Source organism: Bufo bufo, chromosome 4 (assembly GCF_905171765.1).
Source record: "Bufo bufo chromosome 4, aBufBuf1.1, whole genome shotgun sequence".
NCBI lineage: Eukaryota > Metazoa > Chordata > Amphibia > Anura > Bufonidae > Bufo > Bufo bufo.
The window spans coordinates 434,581,529-434,605,306 of NC_053392.1; the positions used below are offsets into that span (position 1 = coordinate 434,581,529).

Below are 23,778 nucleotides of genomic sequence, written 5' to 3' on the forward strand. Positions count from 1 at the left end.
ATTGTGGAGTTCTTGTCTGAACAATTGTGTTAGGTTTTCATACAGTTCAGTGGCGTTAAACCCCTGGGCAGTGTGGTTTTCTGGGGCTGTTGTATTGCTCAAGTCCCCTGGCGAGTTAGGCGGGAATTCATGCCAGCCATGTCAGAGGATTGCTGAGTACAGAAGAGTGCAGGAAGGGACTACGACAATGCGGTTGTAGTATCTCGCCCTAGGATCCTTTTCGTATTTTGGAATATTTAGAGAGGAGCAGAGTGCTGAAAATCTCTGTTAATAGTTTTGCGGACAGGATTTTGGTTGTCACATGTCACTGTTGGAGCGCGGCATAGCGGGAGCACATGTACGCATTCCACACACTGCGGATGATTGCTGGTGGGGAGATGTCAGGGCTGTGCCCCTTACAGTACAGTGTCAACAGGCAGTTCACACAGCTTGGGCATAAATGTTGGGAGGCAGGAGGGGAAGAGAGGAGTTGGAGGGTACTTTTAATGTCCTGCAGTGATTGCAGGTTATTCTCTAGCCCTTGCCGCCTTTGCCTGTTTGTCCACACTCCGCCTGCACTTCCGGTCGGCCTCGTGGATCAAGAAAGGCCGGTGCGCTGGTCGGTGAGTAGGCCGCAAACACAAATCGGAGCCCCTCTGGGTGATCCTCTTGGGCTGAGGACACTGAATATTGAGGAGAGAGGCCGGCACAATGGCGCTAGGGCAGCGGATGGAGTTTCTGCGCTTGGATCTTTGCCAACATACGTCTGGTCCCGTCCCCGGCCTAGGTCATGCCCCCTTATTATGATATATCACATTCTAATATTCACTTTCTACCTAATCCCATTCCATACAAGCAAAATGTCAGGTCTGAACATGTATAGTAAAAAATTGCATTGAATATCTCCTATATTTATCTTTTTCATATCCATTGTGTATGTGAGTTAAAGGGTTTCTGTCACTCCACAAAACTCATTTTTTTTTTTTTTTGGATAGTTAGATTCCTCATAGCGCGATATAGGAGAATATAATAGTCTTACTTACTTTCATTCTTTATAAAACAAAGTTTTATAATATGTAAATGAGGGCTCTACCAGCAAGTAGGGCGTCTACTTGCTGTTAGCCGCAGCAGAAAACCGCCCCCTCGCCGTGTTGATTGACAGGGCCAGCCGTGATCTCCTCCTCCGGCCGGCCCTGTCAGTAATTCAAAAATCGCGCGCCTCTGGTCATTCGGCGCAGGCGCTCTGAGATGAGGAGGCTCGTCTCCTCAGCACTCCCTCAGTGCGCCTGCGCCGATGACATCACCGAAAGAGAAGACGTCATCGGCGCAGGCGCACTGAGGGAGTGCTGAGGAGACGAGCCTCCTTATCTCAGAGCGCCTGCGCCGAATGACCAGAGGCGCGCGATTTTTGAAATACTGACAGGGCCGGCCGGAGGAGGAGATCACGGCTGGCCCTGTCAATCAACACGGCGAGGGGGCGGTTTTCTGCTGCGGCTACCAGCAAGTAGACGCCCTACTTGCTGGTAGAGCCCTCATTTACATATTATAAAACTTCGTTTTATAAAGAATCGGCCGCATGAAAGTAAGTAAGACTATTATATTCTCCTATATCGCGCTATGAGGAATCTACCGTAACTATCCAAAAAAAAAAAAAAGAGCTTTGTGGGGTGACAGAAACCCTTTAAATATTATTCAAACAAGACTGATTGCCACAAATTGACCATTTCAGTGAACCTATAACCTGAAGTTTAACGCCTGGCTTACACTGCCCAATTCTTAGGACGATTATTGGAAATGAGTTTTAGTACAAACATTCGTTCGCGATAGCTGGCTCGTGTAAAGGTGCCTCAATCAACCCGAGGAAGGAGCAAAATGCTTGTTCATTGGGTGAAATCTTCTATGCGGACACCTAAACTCTCATTTCTGACCAGCAGATTGTGCTGTGATCTGTTACCCAGAAATAATGAATCTGTATGATGAAGAGCGATTGTAGTAGCCATCACTCGTCCCAATACAGTGGAGGTTATTGTTGCATGTACAGTAAATGCAGCTCTTTCCTCCACCTATGAGCAGGCAATTCTCAAGAAGCAAACATTCCTGACAATAATAATGATAATTGTCTGCTCAGTCGGCACGTATAAATGCGCTTTAACTTTCTCTGCTCCATCTGTGGATATTTTAATGTGAATTTTTGTAAATGATTTTCGAAGCAGCCAGCAAAATGTACACTTTGATTAAAGTCTATCTTTTGGATGGGTGGGAACCTCAAATCTATGCCCAGTAAAATTGTATGTACTATATGACCGTCCAATATCTTGCTGTCTTACTGAGCTGTAAAGATTAATTTTATGCTATAAAATAATTTTTACCATTCGTTGGTATAATAATAAGTTTCCCTTGTTTATTCATAAAAAAAGAAACTTTTTTCTTCATTGTTTTTTTTTTTACCTGAGTTGCACAGCCAAGTTTAATTAAACATAAGAAAAATGCAGTTGTAACAAGGCTGGGCAAAGACACTGGTGTGTATCACATGTAGATTGCACACTGTATACAGGACAATAGAAATCATTTGCTGTGCATATAGACATTTTTCAATTCAATTGCACTTAGTGTTAGCGAATAGAATGCATTTCAATTTCTTGAATTTCAGAAAGTTCAGAAAGAAAATTACGGGTCCAATCAAACAGGCAGCTGTGGCAGTCATTGGCAAGAAGTTATCTGGTGACTATTCCTCATAAAGGAGCCCTGTCCTCTTGCAGGTTGAGAAGCAAAAGGCCGTGATGTTATGTACAATGTCGTGATATTAACTAAACATGCATTTAATATGCTGTTATATGTAAGTGCACTGGGAAAAGCTCTTTTCTGAAAAATATAACTGACTTCAACTTGACCACTTCAGTTAATGTACATACATCGTCTATATTTGCAAAGTAAGTTGCCAGTACATCCTTTTGTGGCCAGCGTCCAAAGGGCTATTTTGCGTCGTTCACCATTAATACATAGAAAGGCACTTTCAATTATCCTTCAAATCTGGGTGTCTGATTATTTACATAACAGGAAAACGGGCGAGTGCTTGTTTTAGCTTCTCAGCGATCTGGGAACAAAAAAAATAATGTAATTACTTCATGTTTACAGTGCTAACATGTATTGATTTCATTTTGTGGCTGTGTAAAGAATTGTATTTTCTTGATGTGATGCAATACCCATACAAGTCAGCACAGATGTCAGACTGAGCACTTGCAGGATGAACTTCACAACAAGGTCAAGGGAAAATGCCCTACAAACCAGTAACACCCTTTGGAGAAGGTATGAAATGTTCCCAGAATCTCTTTCAAAATCAGAGAGCTAGAATGCAAAACATCTGCAAATTGATGACTCTATGATGGAATTAAACATGACATTAGATTATAATTTTCTGACAATTAATAAAAAAAAATATTTAATCGGAAATTTATCATGAGGGGAATATTTAAAGTCAGTTTTGCAGGAGTCTGCGTCGCTACAATTTGCACCAAATTTATAAACATTTTGAAAAATCTGATGCATCTTTAAATCTAACACTTCTGTCAAGATGTCACTCTACTTTCTACATCACCCATTTACTGAAGTAAGACTGTGACAATGTCTGTGTAGTTGACAAATTGAGATTTAATCTGGCTCAGCTAGACGGGCTAAACTGTCTACTTTCCCACCGACTTTCAAAACTGGAGTGAGTGGTGTAAAAAATAAAAACTGCTGCACATAAACTTTGAAGAGGATACAGCACTAACACGACACCACATTTTGACCTAATTAGCTGTCAGACACTAGCGATCTGCTAGTGTCTGCTCTACCTAACCATGCTATTGTAATTCCTTTCTCTGCAGCGGTTACCCTAAAAAACGTAGTTTTATTGGTATGCAAATGAGCCTCTAGGTGCTATGGGGGCATCTTTTCAGCACCTAGAGGCTCCGTCCACTCACCATTTCTGCCGCCCAGCGCGCTCCAGCCCGCCCCTCTCCTCTAGATTGACAGACTACTCGCGCCTGCGCCGTGTGCTTCTGTATTCGGCGCAGGCGCAGTGACTGTTGGACTGCTCCCTGTGCCGTAATCGGTGCAGGCGCAGTGAAGATGCCGGCGCAGGGAGACAGTCACTGCGCCGAATACAGAAGCACACGGTGCAGGCGCGAGAATTCGGCCGAGATGGAGAGAAGTAGGCTGTCAATCTAGAGTAGAGGGGCGGGCTGGAGCACGCTGGGCGGCGGAAATGGAGTGGACGGAGCCTCTAGGTGCTGAAAAGACGCCCCCATAGCACCTAGAGGCTCATTTGCATACCAATACGTTTTTTAGGGTAACCGCTGAAGAGAAAGGAATTACAATAGCATGGTTAGGTACAGCAGACACTAGCAGATCGCTAGTGTCTGACAGCTAATTAGGTCAAAATGTGGTGGTAGAAACCCTTTAAGTGTGTCCCAAAAAACACATCTTTTTTTTTAGGGCAGCCTATCACATTCAGCCCCAGGACATTATCTGACAGTACCCACCCCATGCACATACAGTGCTGCCCATAATTATTCATACCCCTGGCAAATTTTGCCTTTGTTACTTTTATTCAACCAGCAAGTAATTTTTTGATGGGAAATGACATAGGTGTCTCCCAAAAGATAATAAGACGATGTACAAGAGGCATTATTGTGGGGGAAAAAACATTTCTCAGCTTTTATTTACATTTGAGCAAAAGGTGTCCAGTCCAAAATTATTCATACCCTTCTCAATAATCAATAGAAAAGCCTTTATTGGCTACAGCAATCAAACGCTTCCTATAATTGCAGACCAGCTTTTTGCATGTCTCCACAGGTATCTTTGCCCATTCATCTTTAGGAATGAGCTCCAAATCTTTCAGGTTGGAGGGTCTTCTTGCCATCACCCTGATCTTTAGCTCCCTCCACAGATTCTCAATTGGATTCAAGTCTGGACTCTGGCTGGGCCACTCCAAAACGTTAATGCTGTTGTCTGCTAACCATTTCTTCACTACTGTTGCTGTGTGTTTTGGGTCATTGTCATGCTGAAATGTCCACTGATGCCCAATGCCAAGTTTCTCTGCAGACTGCCTGATGTTGTCGTTAAGAATCCTCATGTATTGCTCTTTTCTCATGGTGCCGTTTACTGTGATTAGGTTCCCTGGTCCATTGGCTGAAAAGCACCCCCAAAGAATAAGGTTCCCACCACCATGTTTGACAGTGGGGATGGTGTTCTTTGGGTTGAAGGCTTCTCCTTTTTTACGCCAAATGAAGGAAACATCATTGTGACCAAACAATTCAATTTTTGTTTCATCTGACCATAACACAGAAGACCAGAAGTCTTCTTCTTTGTCCATATGAGCTTTTGCAAGGAGAAGCGAGCTTTTGTGTGCCATATCTGGAGAAGTGGCATCCTCCTTGGTCTGCATCCGTGGAACCCAGCAGTGTGCAGTGTCCGTTGGATTGTCTGCCTTGAGACATTGCCACCAGCAGAGCCCAGATTCACCAGGATGGCCTTGGTGGTGATCCTTGGATTCTTTTTCACCTCTCTAACTATCCTCCTGGCCAGCACAGGTGTCACTTTTGGTTTCCGACCACGTCCTCTGAGATTTTCCACAGTGCCGAACATCTTGTATTTTTTTGCTAAAATGTAAATAAAAGCTGAGAAATGTTTTTTTCCCCCACAATAATGCCTCTTGTACATCGTCTTATCATCTTTTGGGAGACAACTATGTCATTTCCCGTCAAAAAATTACTTGCTGGTTGAATAAAAGTAACTAGTTAAATAATTATGGGCAGCACTGTACACAGATACTGGCTCGTTGTTTGGCTCAGGTAGCACTATATATACTACACTTTTTTACTTTTGGAGCAACCCTTATTTCCTCCTAGATTGTAAGCTCTTGTGAGCAGGGCCTCCAGTCGTAAACTTTTAGTTTGCAACTCTGTAAACTTTTAGTTTGCTACTCTGGTTTAGTGCATGTCCCATCTGATCCCTAAAGTGCTGTGGAATATGTTGGCACTATGTAATAAAGATTATTATTAATACTTAAGGACAACTACTCTCCACTAGTTTAATCACTTTCAACATGTTGTACCTTGATTTTCATACCAGAGAACCTAAAAGTAACATCACAACTGAATATCAGTTTGGTACTGAAAGGACATATTCTAACGGCATCAGCTAAACCAAGCTTAGTGGGCACATTGTGAACGACAACTTACTGTATGACTTGAGGACAGAGAATAATGAAGTACCGCCAAATTCTCAGAAATTTACAATGTAAAGCTGGCACTCTCTTTGACTGTGAAAGAACATTAGCCTTTGATTATGTACAAGGACAATAAAATGCAAATCTTACTGTTTCATAAAACTCTATCTGCTGCTCCAGGTAAATACGAATGACGCTGTTATAATCATAAATTCGATTGGAGTGAAAATGGTTCATTTCAGCTGTAGGGAAAAGCAGAACAGGAAGCTAATAAATGGAAGATTCATCGACACAGTAGACCTCTTGTCTATGCTGTAGACATAGGTTACCTTGAAGTGCAAATGACATTGTGCTCACTCTCTTCACCATGTTTAACTTGTCCTGCTGTGTAATTTTACTGGTAGCCACCAATTTATCACTTTCCTTCACTTTATCAATGGCTGCCTGCAATGTTAAAATATAGTACAATGTTTGAAAGTACAAGCATATATGTGCAATAATAGTATAATCCTTAAAGAGGTTGTCTCACTTCAGCAAGTGGCAGTTATCATGTAGACAAAGTTTATACAAGCCACTTCCTAATGTATTGTAATGGTCCATATTGCTTCCGTTGTTGGTTTGATTCATTTTTTCCATCACATTACACACTGTTCGTATCCAGGGGTTACAACTACCCTGCAGTCCAGCATTGGTGGACGTGCTTGTACTATGCAGAAAAAAAGCGTCTCTGGTGGCCGAGACCGCCGGAGTGTGCATAGGCCAGCGCTTTTTCCTATAGTGTGTAAGCATGGCCACTGCTGCTGGATTTCAGGTGGTCATAACTATGGAAACAGTGATCAGCGTATAATGCGATAAAAAGTGAATCAAGCCTGCAAAGGAGACAATAAGGACAATCACAATACATTAGTATGGGCCTGGTATTAACTTTCTCTACATGATGCATGCCATTTACTGAAGTGAGACAACCCCTTTAATGTATACTAAGCTTTAAGCTGGGGTACACTGTGTTGCCCGATTCTTCGTAGCAGACTCATTTAACATACACCACACCTAGTAAGGATCATGCGACAACGTTTCGCTTGGTAGTATGTTCTTTTCTATGTATAACATAGATCCTGAATTCAAGCACAGATGAAAGCATACTAACAAAGCATCTAGGAAACTAGTTTCCATGAGAATTGCTGATGGATGGGTTGTGTCACATAGACCTATCATATGTGGACGTGCCGGAGATTGGAGCACATCATGGACAATTAATTTAAAAAATATTTAATCGGAAATTTATCATGAGGGGAATATTTAAAGTCAGTTTTGCAGGAGTCTGCATCGCTACAATTTGCACCAAATTTATAAACATTTTGAAAAATCTGATGCATCTTTAAATCTAACACTTCTGTCAAGATGTCACTCTACTTTCTACATCACCCATTTACTGAAGTAAGACTGTGACAATGTCTGTGTAGTTGACAAATTGAGATTTAATCTGGCTCAGCTAGACGGGCTAAACTGTCTACTTTCCCACCGACTTTTCAAAACTGGAGTGAGTGGTGTAAAAATAAAAACTGCTGCACATAAACTTTGAAGAGGATACAGCACTAACACGACACCACATTTTGACCTAATTAGCTGTCAGACACTAGCGATCTGCTAGTGTCTGCTCTACCTAACCATGCTATTGTAATTCCTATCTCTGCAGCGGTTACCCTAAAAAACGTAGTTTTATTGGTATGCAAATGAGCCTCTAGGTGCTATGGGGGCATCTTTTCAGCACCTAGAGGCTCCGTCCACTCACCATTTCTGCCGCCCAGCGCGCTCCAGCCCGCCCCTCTCCTCTAGATTGACAGACTACTCGCGCCTGCGCCGTGTGCTTCTGTATTCGGCGCAGGCGCAGTGACTGTTGGACTGCTCCCTGTGCCGTAATCGGTGCAGGCGCAGTGAAGATGCCGGCGCAGGGAGACAGTCACTGCGCCGAATACAGAAGCACACGGTGCAGGCGCGAGAATTCGGCCGAGATGGAGAGAAGTAGGCTGTCAATCTAGAGTAGAGGGGCGGGCTGGAGCGCGCTGGGCGGCGGAAATGGAGTGGACGGAGCCTCTAGGTGCTGAAAAGACGCCCCCATAGCACCTAGAGGCTCATTTGCATACCAATACGTTTTTTAGGGTAACCGCTGCAGAGAAAGGAATTACAATAGCATGGTTAGGTAGAGCAGACACTAGCAGATCGCTAGTGTCTGACAGCTAATTAGGTCAAAATGTGGTGGTAGAAACCCTTTAAGTGTGTCCCAAAAAACACATCTTTTTTTTAGGGCAGCCTATCACATTCAGCCCCAGGACATTATCTGACAGTACCCACCCCATGCACATACAGTGCTGCCCATAATTATTCATACCCCTGGCAAATTTTGCCTTTGTTACTTTTATTCAACCAGCAAGTAATTTTTTAATGGGAAATGACATAGGTGTCTCCCAAAAGATAATAAGACGATGTACAGGATCATGCGACATGATAGGCGGTCCAGTCAAGGCATAAGAAATGGCTAACCATAGAGTGCCTTTATGGTGTGAATAAACCATGCAGAACTGCTAATGGCAGCATATTAGTAAGATGTCCCCATTCCCTATATACTAGACAAGATTATAGAGTGATTTTTGTTATTTAAAGGGACACTACCATCAAATTTTTTCTCACATACTATATTAAAAGCCTACTATATATACAAATATTCTATGTACTGTCTTTATTGCTTTATTTTTCTGCCAAAAGTGGTAGCAAAAATGTCAGTGCATCTTAAAAAGCAAATACTAATGAGCGCTTCCACGCTGGTGATATATTTTGTAATGAATCAGTTCTCATTGGATCAATGGCTGACAAAACCATTTGCTATCTAAAATTAAAATATGTAATAAAAATTATCAAAGTACCTTGTGAGCAGAGATCATCTCTGGAAAACAGCTTAAAAATCCCTTGTACTCATGATTGGTTTCCATCAGGTAATGAAGATCCTTTTTTGGCTGGGAAAAAATAAACACATGTAGCATACGGGTACGTTCACACAGCATCTTTCCCATGTGGATTTTTTGTGCGTAATCCGCCTCCCATTGTTTTCAATGAAAAAATAACTGAACCTTTTCGATGGCGCTGTCAGCAGGAATCAGATAACAGGTAGGTATTGATAAATACAATACTTTTTATTTTCAGTCTACGCGTTTCAGGGGCGGAGAGCCCCCTTCATCAGGACAATATACAAGATGCTGTATATTGTCCTGATGAAGGGGGCTCTCCGCCCCTGAAACAGGTAGACTGAAAATAAAAAGTATTGTATTTATCAATGCCTACCTGTTATCTGATTCCTGCTGACAGCGCCATCGAAAAGGTTCAGTTATTTTTTCCTTCTGCACGGATACCTCTACCCGACGAATGCTTTCACAAGCACGGGCTGGAACCTAGGCAGCAGCGCAGGCACCCCGCATGCCGATCGGGCAAATCGGCACAAGCTTCTAATGGTGTTGTGACTTCTTCACAACACAATCTGGTAAGAGTTTCTACATATCTCCTATCAATTTACTGTACAACACCACACATGAGGCGCTGCCTCCTGTCTCTCTTTTATCTTTATTGTTTTCAATGAGAAATCTGCAGCATAGGGAATATTCCCAACCTGCGGCACACATACCCCAAGGGATAGCACCGCAGGTTGAGGGGGTATGCTGGAGGGATCCGGACATTCAACTATGGGGCACAGGAGCGAAGTCTTCTTGTTATGTTAAAAAAATAAATATATAAATAAAAATCCAAGCATTCTAAGACTTCTGGATCTATTCCTATTTTTCAAAAATTATATCTAAACCTACTTTCTATGGATCTGCAATCCCCACAATCAGACAGCTGAGTAGAGTCGGTGAAAGCCGAAGGTGCAAATGGATCAAAGAAATCCTTCTGCCCCTTTATGTTTTTTAGGTTTAGTTTCACTTCAACAAATATAATCACAATAAAAGGTTAGCCATTAACCCCTAAAGCATCATAGACCTCCAGTGTTATTAGATATTAACCCATAACCATGTATAATGTATAACAATATTGCTTCCCTTAAGAGTCCATTCACACGTCAGTATTGTTCTTTTCCAGATTTCCGTTCCCTTTTTTGCGGATCTATGTTTCCGCAAAAATCCTTAGTTTTTACCAATTGTACAATCGCATCCATTCCGTTTTTCCGCAACAAAAAAAAAAGGGAGGAGGAATATATGTTGCTATGGTACTAAAAATTTTTTTTTTCTATTTCCTGGAAACGGATCAGCAATTGCAGATGACATGTGGATGACATCATCTGCATTTTTGCGACCCATTGACTACAATTGGACCATTTTGCAGCCAATAGTAGGACAAGCTCTATTTTTTTTTTTAACTGAATGGAACAACAGATGAGTGCTGTCCGCATTTTTTGCGGGGCCATTGAAATGAATGGGTCCACATTCTGTTCTGTAAATTTGCGGATTACAAAATATCACAGTTGAGCCTTATTCACTTGAATAGGACTGAGCTTTGCCTAGGTCATGTGACATATGAACATAACATCACTGGCCTAGGGTAAGCTGTGAGAAGGCCCAGGCACTAACTGGAGCATCACAGGGTCTTGGGTGTTGGACCCCCACTGACCAGATACTATTGACCAGAGGATAGGTCATCAGTATATAAAGGATAGAAGAAAAATTCTTGAGTGATTGTCATGTCACATTTGATCAGCCATAACATCTTGCCTAATATGTATTAGTTTCTCTTTATTTTAATCTTGATATGACTTAGGCCTCATGCACACGACCGTTCAGTTTTTTGCGGTCCGCAAAACATGGAAGCCGCCTTTGTGCCTTCCGCAATTTGCGGAACGGAACAGGTGGCCCATTGTAGAAATGCCTATTCTTGTCCGCAAAATGGACAAGAATAGGACATGTTATATTTTTTTTGCGGGGCTACGTAACGGAGCAACGGATGCGGACAGCACACAGAGTGCTGTCTGCATCTTTTATGGCCCCATTGAGTGAATGGGTCCGCACCCGAGCCGCAAATACTGCGGCTCGGATGCGGACCAGAACAACGGTCGTGTGCATGAGGCCTTAAATGCATGGATTACTTTGCTTAACTGGATACCAACTATATATAAGTTTTGTTTATTAAGTTTTATTTAACAAAAACTATTTAAAAACATGCATTTTTTTCATTAGAGATGTTATGTATACATCTACATGCATGCCCATCATATGTAGTCATATGTTATTTTACCTGCTCTTCCACCAAGTTAGCTATTGCTTCATATGTTTTCCCAGCTTCTGTGATAGCGCTGTTTAAGTCAGTTTCCCCTATGGAGCAGAAAAGGTCGACAGAAATAGTTTGAAGAACAAACAAAAAACAACAACCAGTAGACATCATGGATAGATGAACACAAAATAACCATTTATCTACACAATGGTAATTTTTTTATATATAAATATTGTACATGATGACTATTTTTTCCCCGTTCGCATCCTTTCAGTATTCAGAGGAGGTGCAGTAAGGAAGTCGACAGCCAGTGAGCGTCCTTCCTTCACTATGGCTGCGCCGAACATTAAACGGCATGGTGCAGGCGTGAGATTTACCATGCACTCAGGGCCGGCAGGAGGATGCGAATGCTGCCTGGCCCCGTCAATCAAGACTTGGAGGGAGGTTACAGAGGTGGGAGAACGGAGTCTCTAGGAGCAGGAGCAATGCCCCCCTGCTCCTAGAGGCTAATTTGCACATTATAAAAGTTACATATATGGAGTACAGGGGGCATGGATAAAACTAGGAATAGGCTAGTTAGGTTCAGCTGACATTAGCACATTGCTAATGTCAGCCAGTTTAATTTAGGTATTTCTGGTGACAGAAACCCTTTAAAAGGTCAGCAGATTTGTACCTATGAAGTTGGCTTTTTGAAAGAGCGCTTGGTAGCAGAAGGCATCTGTGTTGGCCCCATGTTCATATGTGCCCGTGTTGCTGAGAAAAGTGATGTTTTAATATACGCAAATGAGCCTCTAGGAGCAATGGGGGCAATGCCGTTAGTCCTAGAGGCTCTGCTCTCTCTGTAACTGTTGCACCCTCTCCATTTTGATTGACAAGACCAATCGTGCTGACATTTACACTGCCTGACCCTGTTAATCAAAGTGCAGAGGAATAAGATACGGATAAGCCCCTGTTGCTCCTAGAGGCTCATTTGCATATATTAAAACATATTTTTCCTCAGCAATCGGGGCACATATGAACATGGGGCCAACACCGCCTTCAGCTGCCAAGCGCACATCCAACAGGTCACCCAGTTTCATAGGTACAAATCTGGTGACAGATGTCCTTTAAAAATAATGAAATATAAACAAAAACAAAACAATCTAAAACTAATCTTTATGCTCGGAAATACCTTGGTAGCCGCTAGAGCTAAAGACTTGTGACAAATTCTGTAGTGCTTTTCCAATCTTCTGATACTCCTTGGGTAATGCTATGAAAAAAAACCCAGTAACAAATAAATTCGCATTCAATGAAAATCAAGCTTAAAAAAAAAAAAAGAAAGAAAGAAATCTAATTACTCACTCATTCATTTAAAATGAATAGGCTACTATTTTATATGATCAACTTGCATTTTGGGTTTTATTCATCCTTACAGATATCTGTATGTCACAGTATTAACTGTTTATTCCTCAAATGCAGTTGGCACTTTATATGCACTGGCATATATCATTTTACACATTTTTATTTATTTGATATGGTAATATATGCATATGACGTCAGTTTGGATGGAATTAGGGTTTTAGCTGTATGTTCACTGATGTATGCATTTCCTTTCTTGACCCGCTCTTTCTGTATGTCTTATAAGAGATATTTACAGCAGTGGTACCATTTCTATTTTTCTGGTGTCCGTTTTTATTGATTACTTGTGGATAACTAAATAAAGTTTGTGACATTATTTGTATGCACACTTATATAAAGGGAGCCCGTCAGCACTTCTGACCATGCTAAATTTCTTTCAGCACTATGTAGGGGCTGGAAACAGCAGTACAAAAATACCTTTTGTGGAGATTTTCTCATCAGGAGTAGTGGAAATGTGAGGTTTTCTTCTGCTAGGGTCTGCTCCAGAAAGTGCCCATGAGGCGGAGCTTAAAGAGGACCTTTCACCGATTATGACAATGTGAACTAAGTATACAGACATGGAGAGCGGCGCCCGGGGATCTCACTGCACTTACTATTATCCCTGGGCGCCGCTCCGTTCTCCCGCTATGCCCTCCGGTATCTTCACTCAGTAAGTTATAGTAGGCGGAGATTTCAGTCACTAAGTTATGGTAGGCGGAGTCAGCCCTTGTTCTGCTGTAGCGCTGGCCAATCGCAGTGCAGAGCTCACAGCCTGGGAGGTTCTTTTCTCCCAGGCTGTGAGCTCTGCAATGCGATTGGCCAGCGCTACAGCAGAACAAGGGCAGACTCCGTCTACCATAACTTTGTGACCGAAGATACCGGAGGGCATAGCGGAAGAAAGGAGCGGCGCCCAGGGATAATAGTAAGTGCAGTGAGATCCCCGGGAGCCGCTCTCCATGTCTGTATACTTAGTTCACATTGTCATAATCGGTGAAAGGTCCTCTCCTCTGAGCTACAGTTGTTGCATGCAACCAAGAGACCACTACAGCTCATATTTTCAGTACTCCTGTGCTGCTCTCCCCAACCAACTGCTGAGAGACTGCCTTTAAAGGGATTCTGTCACCTCTCATAACACAAATTCAGATTTTAAACCAGTCATGCTCCACAGCTTACCTTGAATCGGCTGTGCTGTTCTATATTGTAATCCGTCCAGTAGTTTTGCAGAAAAACGACTTTTATAATTATGCAAATTAACCCTGAAGGTGCCCAGAGGGGCATTATGTTCCCCTTTGTTTGCCCAGTAACGCCCCTCTTACAGTGCCCAAAACGCCTTCTTCCAGAATCCCTAACCGCCCACAGCGTCTCATCCCTCTCCTCCCCCTCCCTGATGGCCGAGCGAAGTTTCGCGCAGACGCAGTACCCACTGAGGGCTGCGCCAGTGCGATTTGCTGGAGACTGAGGGCAGGAGCGTCATCGTCGTCACTGGGCAGGCGCCAAGCCCAGTGACGTCCGATGCTCGCTCTTCCCTCAGTCTCCAGCAAATCGCACTGGCGCAGCCCTCAGTAGGTACTGGGCACAGTAGGTACTGGGCACACAAAGAGGAACATAACGCCCCTCTGGGCACCTTCAGGGTTAATTTGCATAATTATAAAAGTCGTTTTTCTACAAAACTACTGGACGGATTACAATATAGAACAGCACAGCGACTGTTATATTCATGCTCGGTGTTTCAAAGAGTTAATTTTTAAATTGTAGCGTATTGGCCAGTTGATGGCCTCCTGCTGGGTTATGGATTGGCTGGAGGGCAAGACATATCTGCTAACATTATCAGTTAACCATCTGACTGGACTAAGGAAATACAGGTTGTGTTTTCCCAGGGAAATTTTTTAAAACCAACCCAGATATGTGTGTAGGGGTGGGTGGGAGGGTGTAGTCTGTGACTGTGGAGCGTTGCTGAATGACAGCTCCCAGGAAAATTGACTACAAGAACTGAATGCCAAGCTTTACTGCCAGGAATACCCGAACCATATCTTTTAGAGACGCGAGTTTAGTTTTATGTAATCCTTTCCTATAACAAAATAAAAAATAAAAAAAACACAGAATTGCGATTTTTGCCCACCTCACCTCCCCCCCAAAAATGAAATAACTCACACAATTGGAGGAAAAATAAAAATGTTCTGGATGTTAGTAGATGGCAATGCAAAATATAAAGTGTTTAATAAAAATTTGATTTTAGGATGCAAAACTAGAAAAATACGGTATCTGCATAGTCGTATCAACTTACAAAATAAAGATATCACATCATATATATCGCATGATGAACCACATAAAAACTAAAAACAAAAAACAGGATTGACAGGATTGATATTTTTGCCCACCTCACCTTGCAAGTAAGATAAAAAAGCAATCAAAAAGTTATATGTTAAAATGGATGGATGAGAGGGGCACACCGACAACTAGAATCACAATGCAGACCAGCCAGTATGTGAATAAGCTATTTATTAGCAACTCAATAAAATAAAATAAAATGAGGATCCTCAAAAATCAATCATTTGAAACATACACTTTATAAAACATATAAAACCAAGGTGGTAGTATCGTAAGATACAACAATGACACTGATGGATAATAATGTTAGCTGATTGTAGCAGGTTTTTCTAGGAAACGATTCAGGTACGCAGGTCTATTGCGCAATGTCTCTCTTGTTACTAAAAGTTCAGGCTAAGCCGATATTTGCAAGTACATGTAGAGTCTTTGTGGTGTTAAATCTTCACAGCATATAACAAAGAATCTGCTGTTAAACTGTACTGTATATGGACACACTACTCACAGTTTCGGTGTAATGAGGCGGCCGATCACTTGTGCTTGGCGTGGCGTCCCACGTGGTACAGCACCGATGGTCTGATTTTGGATCCGCTTATTTGTACTGATGAGTAGATCTCCAGGACAATGCAAACAATAGGTATAGGCGCCGGGGTCAAGTGTTTGTCAAGACCCAATAAGTTATTCGGCGTTGCTGTGTGTCTTTTATCCAAACACAAGAAATCCTATGTTTTCTTCCTGTGCGCTGTGTGGAAGCGCTTCTGAAGATTCAAAGACGGTGCGCAGATAGCCTGCGGTTTCTTTCTTTCCTCGAGACTGTGTACAGCGCTTCTGTGTACTGTGTACAGTGTACACAGTCTCGAGGAAAGAAAGAAACCGCAGGCTATCTGCGCACCGTCTTTGAATCTTCAGAAGCGCTTCCACACAGCGCACAGGAAGAAAACATAGGATTTCTTGTGTTTGGATAAAAGACACACAGCAACGCCGAATAACTTATTGGGTCTTGACAAACACTTGACCCCGGCGCCTATACCTATTGTTTGCATTGTCCTGGAGATCTACTCATCAGTACAAATAAGCGGATCCAAAATCAGACCATCGGTGCTGTACCACGTGGGACGCCACGCCAAGCACAAGTGATCGGCCGCCTCATTACACCGAAACTGTGAGTAGTGTGTCCATATACAGTACAGTTTAACAGCAGATTCTTTGTTATATGCTGTGAAGATTTAACACCACAAAGACTCTACATGTACTTGCAAATATCGGCTTAGCCTGAACTTTTAGTAACAAGAGAGACATTGCGCAATAGACCTGCGTACCTGAATCGTTTCCTAGAAAAACCTGCTACAATCAGCTAACATTATTATCCATCAGTGTCATTGTTGTATCTTACGATACTACCACCTTGGTTTTATATGTTTTATAAAGTGTATGTTTCAAATGATTGATTTTTGAGGATCCTCATTTTATTTTATTTTATTGAGTTGCTAATAAATAGCTTATTCACATACTGGCTGGTCTGCATTGTGATTCTAGTTGTCGGTGTGCCCCTCTCATCCATCCATTTTAACAATCAAACCATTTTAAAAGATTGGGGATATCTTTTTTAGGGGGAGCACCCATTCTATGCTAATAGAGGGTGAGCCAATCCAATCAACCAAATCCAAAAAGTTATATGTACTTCAAAATAGTAAAACAAAAAAATGACAGTTTGTTCCACAAAAAACAGGCCCTCACACAGCTATGTCAACAAATTTTTTTAAAAGTTATGGCTCTTAACCCCTTAAGGACACATGACGGTACGGCATGTTTCCCGAGTCCTTAAGGACACATGACGTACCGGTACGTCATGTGTTGTTCCGATCACTGCCGCCCGGCTGTGATCGGAACAAGGTTCCTGCTCAAATCAATTCAGACCTGCGGTTTGTTGCGATTTCTGCAGTTTTTGATCCCCGCGGTCCCTGACCGCGGCGATCAGAAGCTTTAGTGTGGCTAAAATATATATTTATTACCCCCCCTGCACCTCTGAATGATTTTAGCCCGGTGGGAGGTGCAGGGAGGGGTTGCGGGTGCGGCAGGCGGGATCGCTGTATGGAAAAGGTTAACAGCTCAGGGAGCTCCCTCCCTCTCCGATCAGGGGGGGGGGGCTGCTGTTGCCATGGGAACCTTCCCCGTCCGTGAAGTTGTGGCAGACGGGGAAGGTTCCCATGGCAACAGGACGCCTTCTCAGGCGTCCTGCTGTCCATGGTGCTGAACAGATCTGTGCTGAAGGCATAGATCTGTTCAGTGTAAGTAAAATACAGTGCAGTACCCTATATAGAGTACTGTACTGTATTATACAGACATCAGACCCACTGGATCTTCAAAAACCAAGTGGGTCTGGGTAAAAAAAAAAGTAAAAAAAGTGAAAAAAAGTGAAAAAATCAAAAAACACATTTATCACTGATTAAAAATGAAAAAAATAAAATTCCCTACACATGTTTGGTATCGCCGCGTCCGTAACGACCTGATCTATAAAACGGTCATGTTACTTTACCCGAACGGTGAACGCCATAAAAATAAAAAAACTATGATGAAATTGAAATTTTGCCCACCTTACTTCCCAAAAAAAGGTAATAAAAGTGATCAAAAAGTCGCATGTACGCCAAAATTGTAACAATCAAACCGTCATCTCATCCCGCAAAAAATTAGACCCTACTTAAGATAATCGCCCAAAAACTGAAAAAACTATGGCTCTTAGAATATGGAAACACTAAAACATCATTTTTTTTGTTTCAAAAATGAAATCATTGTGTAAAACTTACATAAATTAAAAAAAGTATACATATTATGTATCGCCGCGTCCGTATCGACCGACTCTATAAAAATATCACATGACCTAACCCCTCAGGTGACCACCGTAAAAAAATAAAAATAAAAACGGTGTAAAAAAAGCCATTTTTTGTCATCTTACGTCACAAAAAGTGTAATAGCAAGCGATCAAAAAGTCATATGCACCCCAAAATAGTGCAAATCAAACCATCATCTCATCCCGCAAAAAATGAGACCCTACTTAAGATAATCGCCCAAAAAGTGAAAAAACTATGGCTCTTAGACTATGGAGACACTAAAAGTTTTTTTTTGTTTTAAAAATGAAATCATTGGGTAAAACTTACATAAATTAAAAAAATTGTATACATATTAGGTATCGCTGCGTCCGTGACAACCTGCTCTATGAAATTACCACATGATCTAACCTGTCAGATGAATGTTGTAAATAACAAAAAAAAAAAACGGTGCCAAAAAAGCTATTTCTTGTTACCTTGCCGCACAAAAAGTGTAATATAGAGCAACCAAAAATCATATGTACCCTAAACTAGTACCAACAAAACTGCCACCCTATCCTGTAGTTTCTAAAATGGGGTCACTTTTCTGGAGTTTCTACTCTAGGGGTGCATCAGGGGGGCTTCAAATGGGACATGGTTTCAAAAAAAACAGTCCAGCAAAACCTGCCTTCCAAAAACCGTATGGCATTCTTTTCCTTATGCACCCTGCCGTGTGACCGTACAGCATTTTACGATCACATATGGGGTGTTTCTGTAAACTACATAATCAGGGCCATAAATAATGAGTTTTGTTTGGCTGTTAACCCTTACTTTGTAACTGGAAAAAAAATATTAAAATGGAAAATCTGCCAAAAAAGTGAAATTTTGAAATTGTATCTCTATTTTCCATTAAATCTTGTGCAACACCTAAAGGGTTAACGACGTTTGTAAAATCAGTTTTGAATACCTTGAGGGGTGTAGTTTCTTAGATGGGGACACTTTTATGGAGTTTCTACTCTAGGGGTGCATCAGGGGGCTTCAAATGGGACATGGTGTCAAAAAAAACAGTCCAGCAAAATCTGCCTTCCAAAAACCAAACGGCGCACCTTTCACTCTATGCCCCGCTGTGTGGCCGTACAGTAGTTTACAACCACATATTGGGTGTTTCTGTAAACGGCAGAGTCAGGGCAATAAAGATACAGTCTTGTTTGGCTGTTAACCCTTGCTTTGTTAGTGTAAAAAATGGGTTAAAATGGAAAATTAGGCAAAAAAATGAAATTGTCAAATTTTATCCCCATTTGCCAATAACTTTTGTGCAACACCTAAAGGGTTAACGAAGTTTGTCAAATCAGTTTTGAATACCTTGAGGGGTGTAGTTTATAGAATGGGGTCATTTTTGGGTGGTTTCTATTATGTAAGCCTCGCAAAGTGACTTCAGAGCTGTAGTGGTCCCTAAAAATTGGGTTTTTGTAAATTTCTGAAAAATTTCAAGATTTGCTTCTAAACTTCTAAGCCTTGTAACATCCCCAAAAAATAAAATATCATTCCCAAAATAATTCAAACATGAAGTAGACATATGGGGAATGGTAAGTCATCACAATTTTTGGGGGTATTACTATGTATTACAGAAGTAGAGAAACAGAAACTTTGAAATTTGCTAATTTTTCCAAATTTTTGGTAAATTAGGTATTTTTTTATGCAAAAAATAAATAATTTTTTTGACTTCATTTTACCAGTGTCATGAAGTACAATATGTGACGAAAAAACAATCTCAGAATGGCCTGGATAAGTCAAAGCGTTTTAAAGTTATCACCACTTAAAGTGACACTGGTCAGATTTGCAAAAAATGGCCTGGTCCTTAAGGTGAAATAAGGCTGTGTCCTTAAGGGGTTAAAATCCACTTCACTAAATTGCATGTTACAAAATCCAGATGCTGCTCCTTCCCTTACAAACACTGTTATATCCCCAAACTGCAGTTTATGACCATATTTGGAGTATTTCCAAACCAAAGACAAATTGTGTAACAGATTATAGTATTTTCCACTTCATAAGAAATATTATTCCATGGCAGTGCACCTTAGAAACAAATTAGTACGCTCACTAGTATGCAGAAAGCACAGGGGGCGGTGAATGTAGCGCTTCTAGCACTGGCAGTCCTCCCCACTCCCTGCTCTTCTCCAGGCACTGGGCTGCACAGTTCTGACGGCGTACAGTGTAGCACAGGCCCCAAGAAGAACAGGGAGCAGTGACTACAGGATGAGCTTCTTTTTTCTGTGGATTTTTGCTGTCAACCATGACTACCACTGAGCACTCAGCAGGGGATTGTAAATGTTTATAGGACTTTGCCAGTAAGTTCTGAGGTCATTAATAGAGTTGAGCGAATTTCATATTTTGAAATTCGTTAACACTTTGTTTGATGGTAAAAGGTGAACTGCGTTATGGATTCCGTTACCACGGACCATAACGCAATTTTATGACGGAATGCATAACAGAATGCCTTTAGAGGGGAGTCCTCTCCTGCATAACGGAAATGGGACGGATCCATTTTGCAGCCGATAGACTTATATTAAGACGGAATAAATAACGGAATACCTCTAAAGGCATTCCGTCATAGAATTGCGTTATGGTCCGTGGTAATAGAATCCATAACGCAATTAACCTTTTACCACCAAACGAAATTTGCTCATCTCTAGTCATTATACAGTATAATTATACCTAATGAGGTGTGGGGTGCCAAACTTTCAGCTTTATGGATTACTACTACATAAAGTGACATACAGGGAGTGCAGAATTATTAGGCAAGTTGTATTTTTGAGGATTAATTTTGTTATTGAACAACAACCATGTTCTCAATGAACCCAAAAAACTCATTAATATCAAAGCTGAATATTTTTGGAAGTAGTTTTTAGTTTGTTTTTAGTTTTAGCTATTTTAGGGGGATATCTGTGTGTGCAGGTGACTATTACTGTGCATAATTATTAGGCAACTTAACAAAAAACAAATATATACCCATTTCAATTATTTATTTTTACCAGTGAAACCAATATAACATCTCAACATTCACAAATATACATTTCTGACATTCAAAAACAAAACAAAAACAAATCAGTGACCAATATAGCCACCTTTCTTTGCAAGGACACTCAAAAGCCTGCCATCCATGGATTCTGTCAGTGTTTTGATCTGTTCACCATCAACATTGCATGCAGCAGCAACCACAGCCTCCCAGACACTGTTCAGAGAGGTGTACTGTTTTCCCTCCTTGTAAATCTCACATTTGATGATGGACCACAGGTTCTCAATGGGGTTCAGATCAGGTGAACAAGGAGGCCATGTCATTAGATTTTCTTCTTTTATACCCTTTCTTGCCAGCCACGCTGTGGAGTACTTGGACGTGTGTGATGGAGCATTGTCCTGCATGAAAATCATGTTTTTCTTGAAGGATGCAGACTTCTTCCTGTACCACTGCTTGAAGAAGGTGTCTTCCAGAAACTGGCAGTAGGACTGGGAGTTGAGCTTGACTCCATCCTCAACCCGAAAAGGCCCCACAAGCTCATCTTTGATGATACCAGCCCAAACCAGTACTCCATCTCCACCTTGCTGGCGTCTGAGTCCGACTGGAGCTCTCTGCCCTTTACCAATCCAGCCACGGGCCCATCCATCTGGCCCATCAAGACTCACTCTCATTTCATCAGTCCATAAAACCTTAGAAAAATCAGTCTTGAGATATTTCTTGGCCCAGTCTTGACGTTTCAGCTTGTGTGTCTTGTTCAGTGGTGGTCGTCTTTTAGCCTTTCTTACCTTGGCCATGTCTCTGAGTATTGCACACCTTGTGCTTTTGGGCACTCCAGTGATGTTGCAGCTCTGAAATATGGCCAAACTGGTGGCAAGTGGCATCTTGGCAGCTGCACGCTTGACTTTTCTCAGTTCATGGGCAGTTATTTTGCGCCTTGGTTTTTCCACACGCTTCTTGCGACCCTGTTGACTATTTTGAATGAAACGCTTGATTGTTCGATGATCACGCTTCAGAAGCTTTGCAATTTTAAGAGTGCTGCATCCCTCTGCAAGATATCTCACTATTTTTGACTTTTCTGAGCCTGTCAAGTCCTTCTTTTGACCCATTTTGCCAAAGGAAAGGAAGTTGCCTAATAATTATGCACACCTAATATAGGGTGTTGATGTCATTAGACCACACCCCTTCTCATTACAGAGATGCACATCACCTAATATGCTTAATTGGTAGTAGGCTTTCGAGCCTATACAGCTTGGAGTAAGACAACATGCATAAAGAGGATGATGTGGTCAAAATACTCATTTGCCTAATAATTCTGCACGCAGTGTATGTCAGATTTGAGAAACGGGGCTGCACCTTAAGGCCAAAATAGGCTTCTTCCTTAGGGGGTTAAATCATGTTAAACCATTAAAGGCTATGGACACCTTTGGGGGTGTTTTTTTTAATTATTACATCATACTCATTCATTTTGAACTAAATTTTTTTTCTCAATTGGTTATTAAAAATGTTAAACCCCTTCCTCTGTACAGTCTTGAGATTCTCTAGTGGCATGCTCTATGTTTCGTCAAGCAACTCAGCTGATAGCTCATTATCTCTGACACTATAAACACTCATTATAGCTCAGTTCTTATCTTACTGATAAGAATGTGACTTAAATAAGTATTTTGAGCTATTAGTAATTTAGAGATAAGGGTTATTAGATGACGGCACAAAGTGAAAATAAAAGTATGATTCTCACAGCTAGGCAGAAGTTACCCTATATGACAAAGCTGCTGAATATTGGTAATAAAGAACAATTAAATAAATGATTTTAAGCCCAAAATGAGTAAAATGCAATCATAAAAAAATAATTGCCCCTGAACGAGTACATAGCCTTTAGAAGGAAACTCTCACCCCAATTTTGAACTATTATTTACAGTAATACATTTGTAGTACTGCAGATAAGGAGTGCAGTCCTAACAATGTATTGTGTGGAAAACTAAATGTAGCTGAAAGAAGTCATCATGGTGGTCTTCTTCCAATGGAGAAGATGAGGAAAGACAATGTCTAAATCAGAGGAGACAGCAATGGATGTAATAGGTATGTGGTGCTGTATTCTCCTGTATGTGTGATAGCACTGAATGTAATGTTAATGTAAATATGTCTTTAGCAGTACGGCTTGGGGGTACAGTATACTGTGCAGTAAACCCAAACTTGAGGAACAGTTCAGGAACTTCAGACCACTTAGGCTACTTTCACACTTGCGTTCAGAGCGGGTCCGTCTGATGTCTGCACAGACTGATCCGCTCCTATAATGCAGAAGTTTGGATCCGTTCAGAACGGATCCGTCTGCATTATAGTTTAAAAAAAATTCTAAGTGTGAAAGTAGTTCAGACGGATCCGTCCAGACTTTACAATGAAAGTCAATGGGGGGCGGATCCGTTTGAAAATTGAGCCATACTGTGTCAACTTCAAACGGATCCGTCCCCATTGACTTACATTGTAAGTCTGGACGGATCCGTTTGCCTCCGCACGGCCAGGCGGACACCCGAACGCTGCAAGCAGCGTTCGGGTGTCCGCTTGCTGAGCGGAGCGGAGGCTGAACGCTGCCAGACTGATGCATTCTGAGCGGATCCGCATCCACTCAGAATGCATTGGGGCAGTACGGATGCGTTCGGGGCCGCTTGTGAGACCCTTCAAACGGAGCTCACAAGTGGAGCCCCGAACGCTAGTGTGAAAGTAGCCTTAATCCACCCCTGGTTCCAGTTGGACCCCGACTGATTAGACACCTATTCTTTATACTGTGGATAGGTATAAGGCCACTTTCACACGGGCGAGTA

The 23,778-nt window shown here is 41.7% G+C and overlaps 1 protein-coding gene across 3 annotated transcripts in view; it reads right to left on the bottom strand.

Annotated features, from left to right (window-relative positions):
- Nucleotides 1-2,362: 2,362 nt before the first annotated feature.
- The window catches only part of SNX9 (sorting nexin 9), a 254,249-nt gene continuing 232,833 nt past the window's right edge, over nucleotides 2,363-23,778 (bottom strand). For all 3 annotated transcript variants that reach the window (XM_040429364.1, XM_040429365.1, XM_040429363.1), the window contains 6 exons: nucleotides 12,612-12,689; nucleotides 11,465-11,541; nucleotides 9,112-9,201; nucleotides 6,520-6,634; nucleotides 6,341-6,432; nucleotides 2,363-3,073 (listed from right to left, as the gene is read on the bottom strand). In XM_040429364.1, the coding sequence (XP_040285298.1) occupies nucleotides 3,026-3,073; nucleotides 6,341-6,432; nucleotides 6,520-6,634; nucleotides 9,112-9,201; nucleotides 11,465-11,541; nucleotides 12,612-12,689 (500 nt within the window). In that variant the 3' untranslated portion in view covers nucleotides 2,363-3,025. The remainder of the gene's footprint in view (nucleotides 3,074-6,340; nucleotides 6,433-6,519; nucleotides 6,635-9,111; nucleotides 9,202-11,464; nucleotides 11,542-12,611; nucleotides 12,690-23,778) is intronic.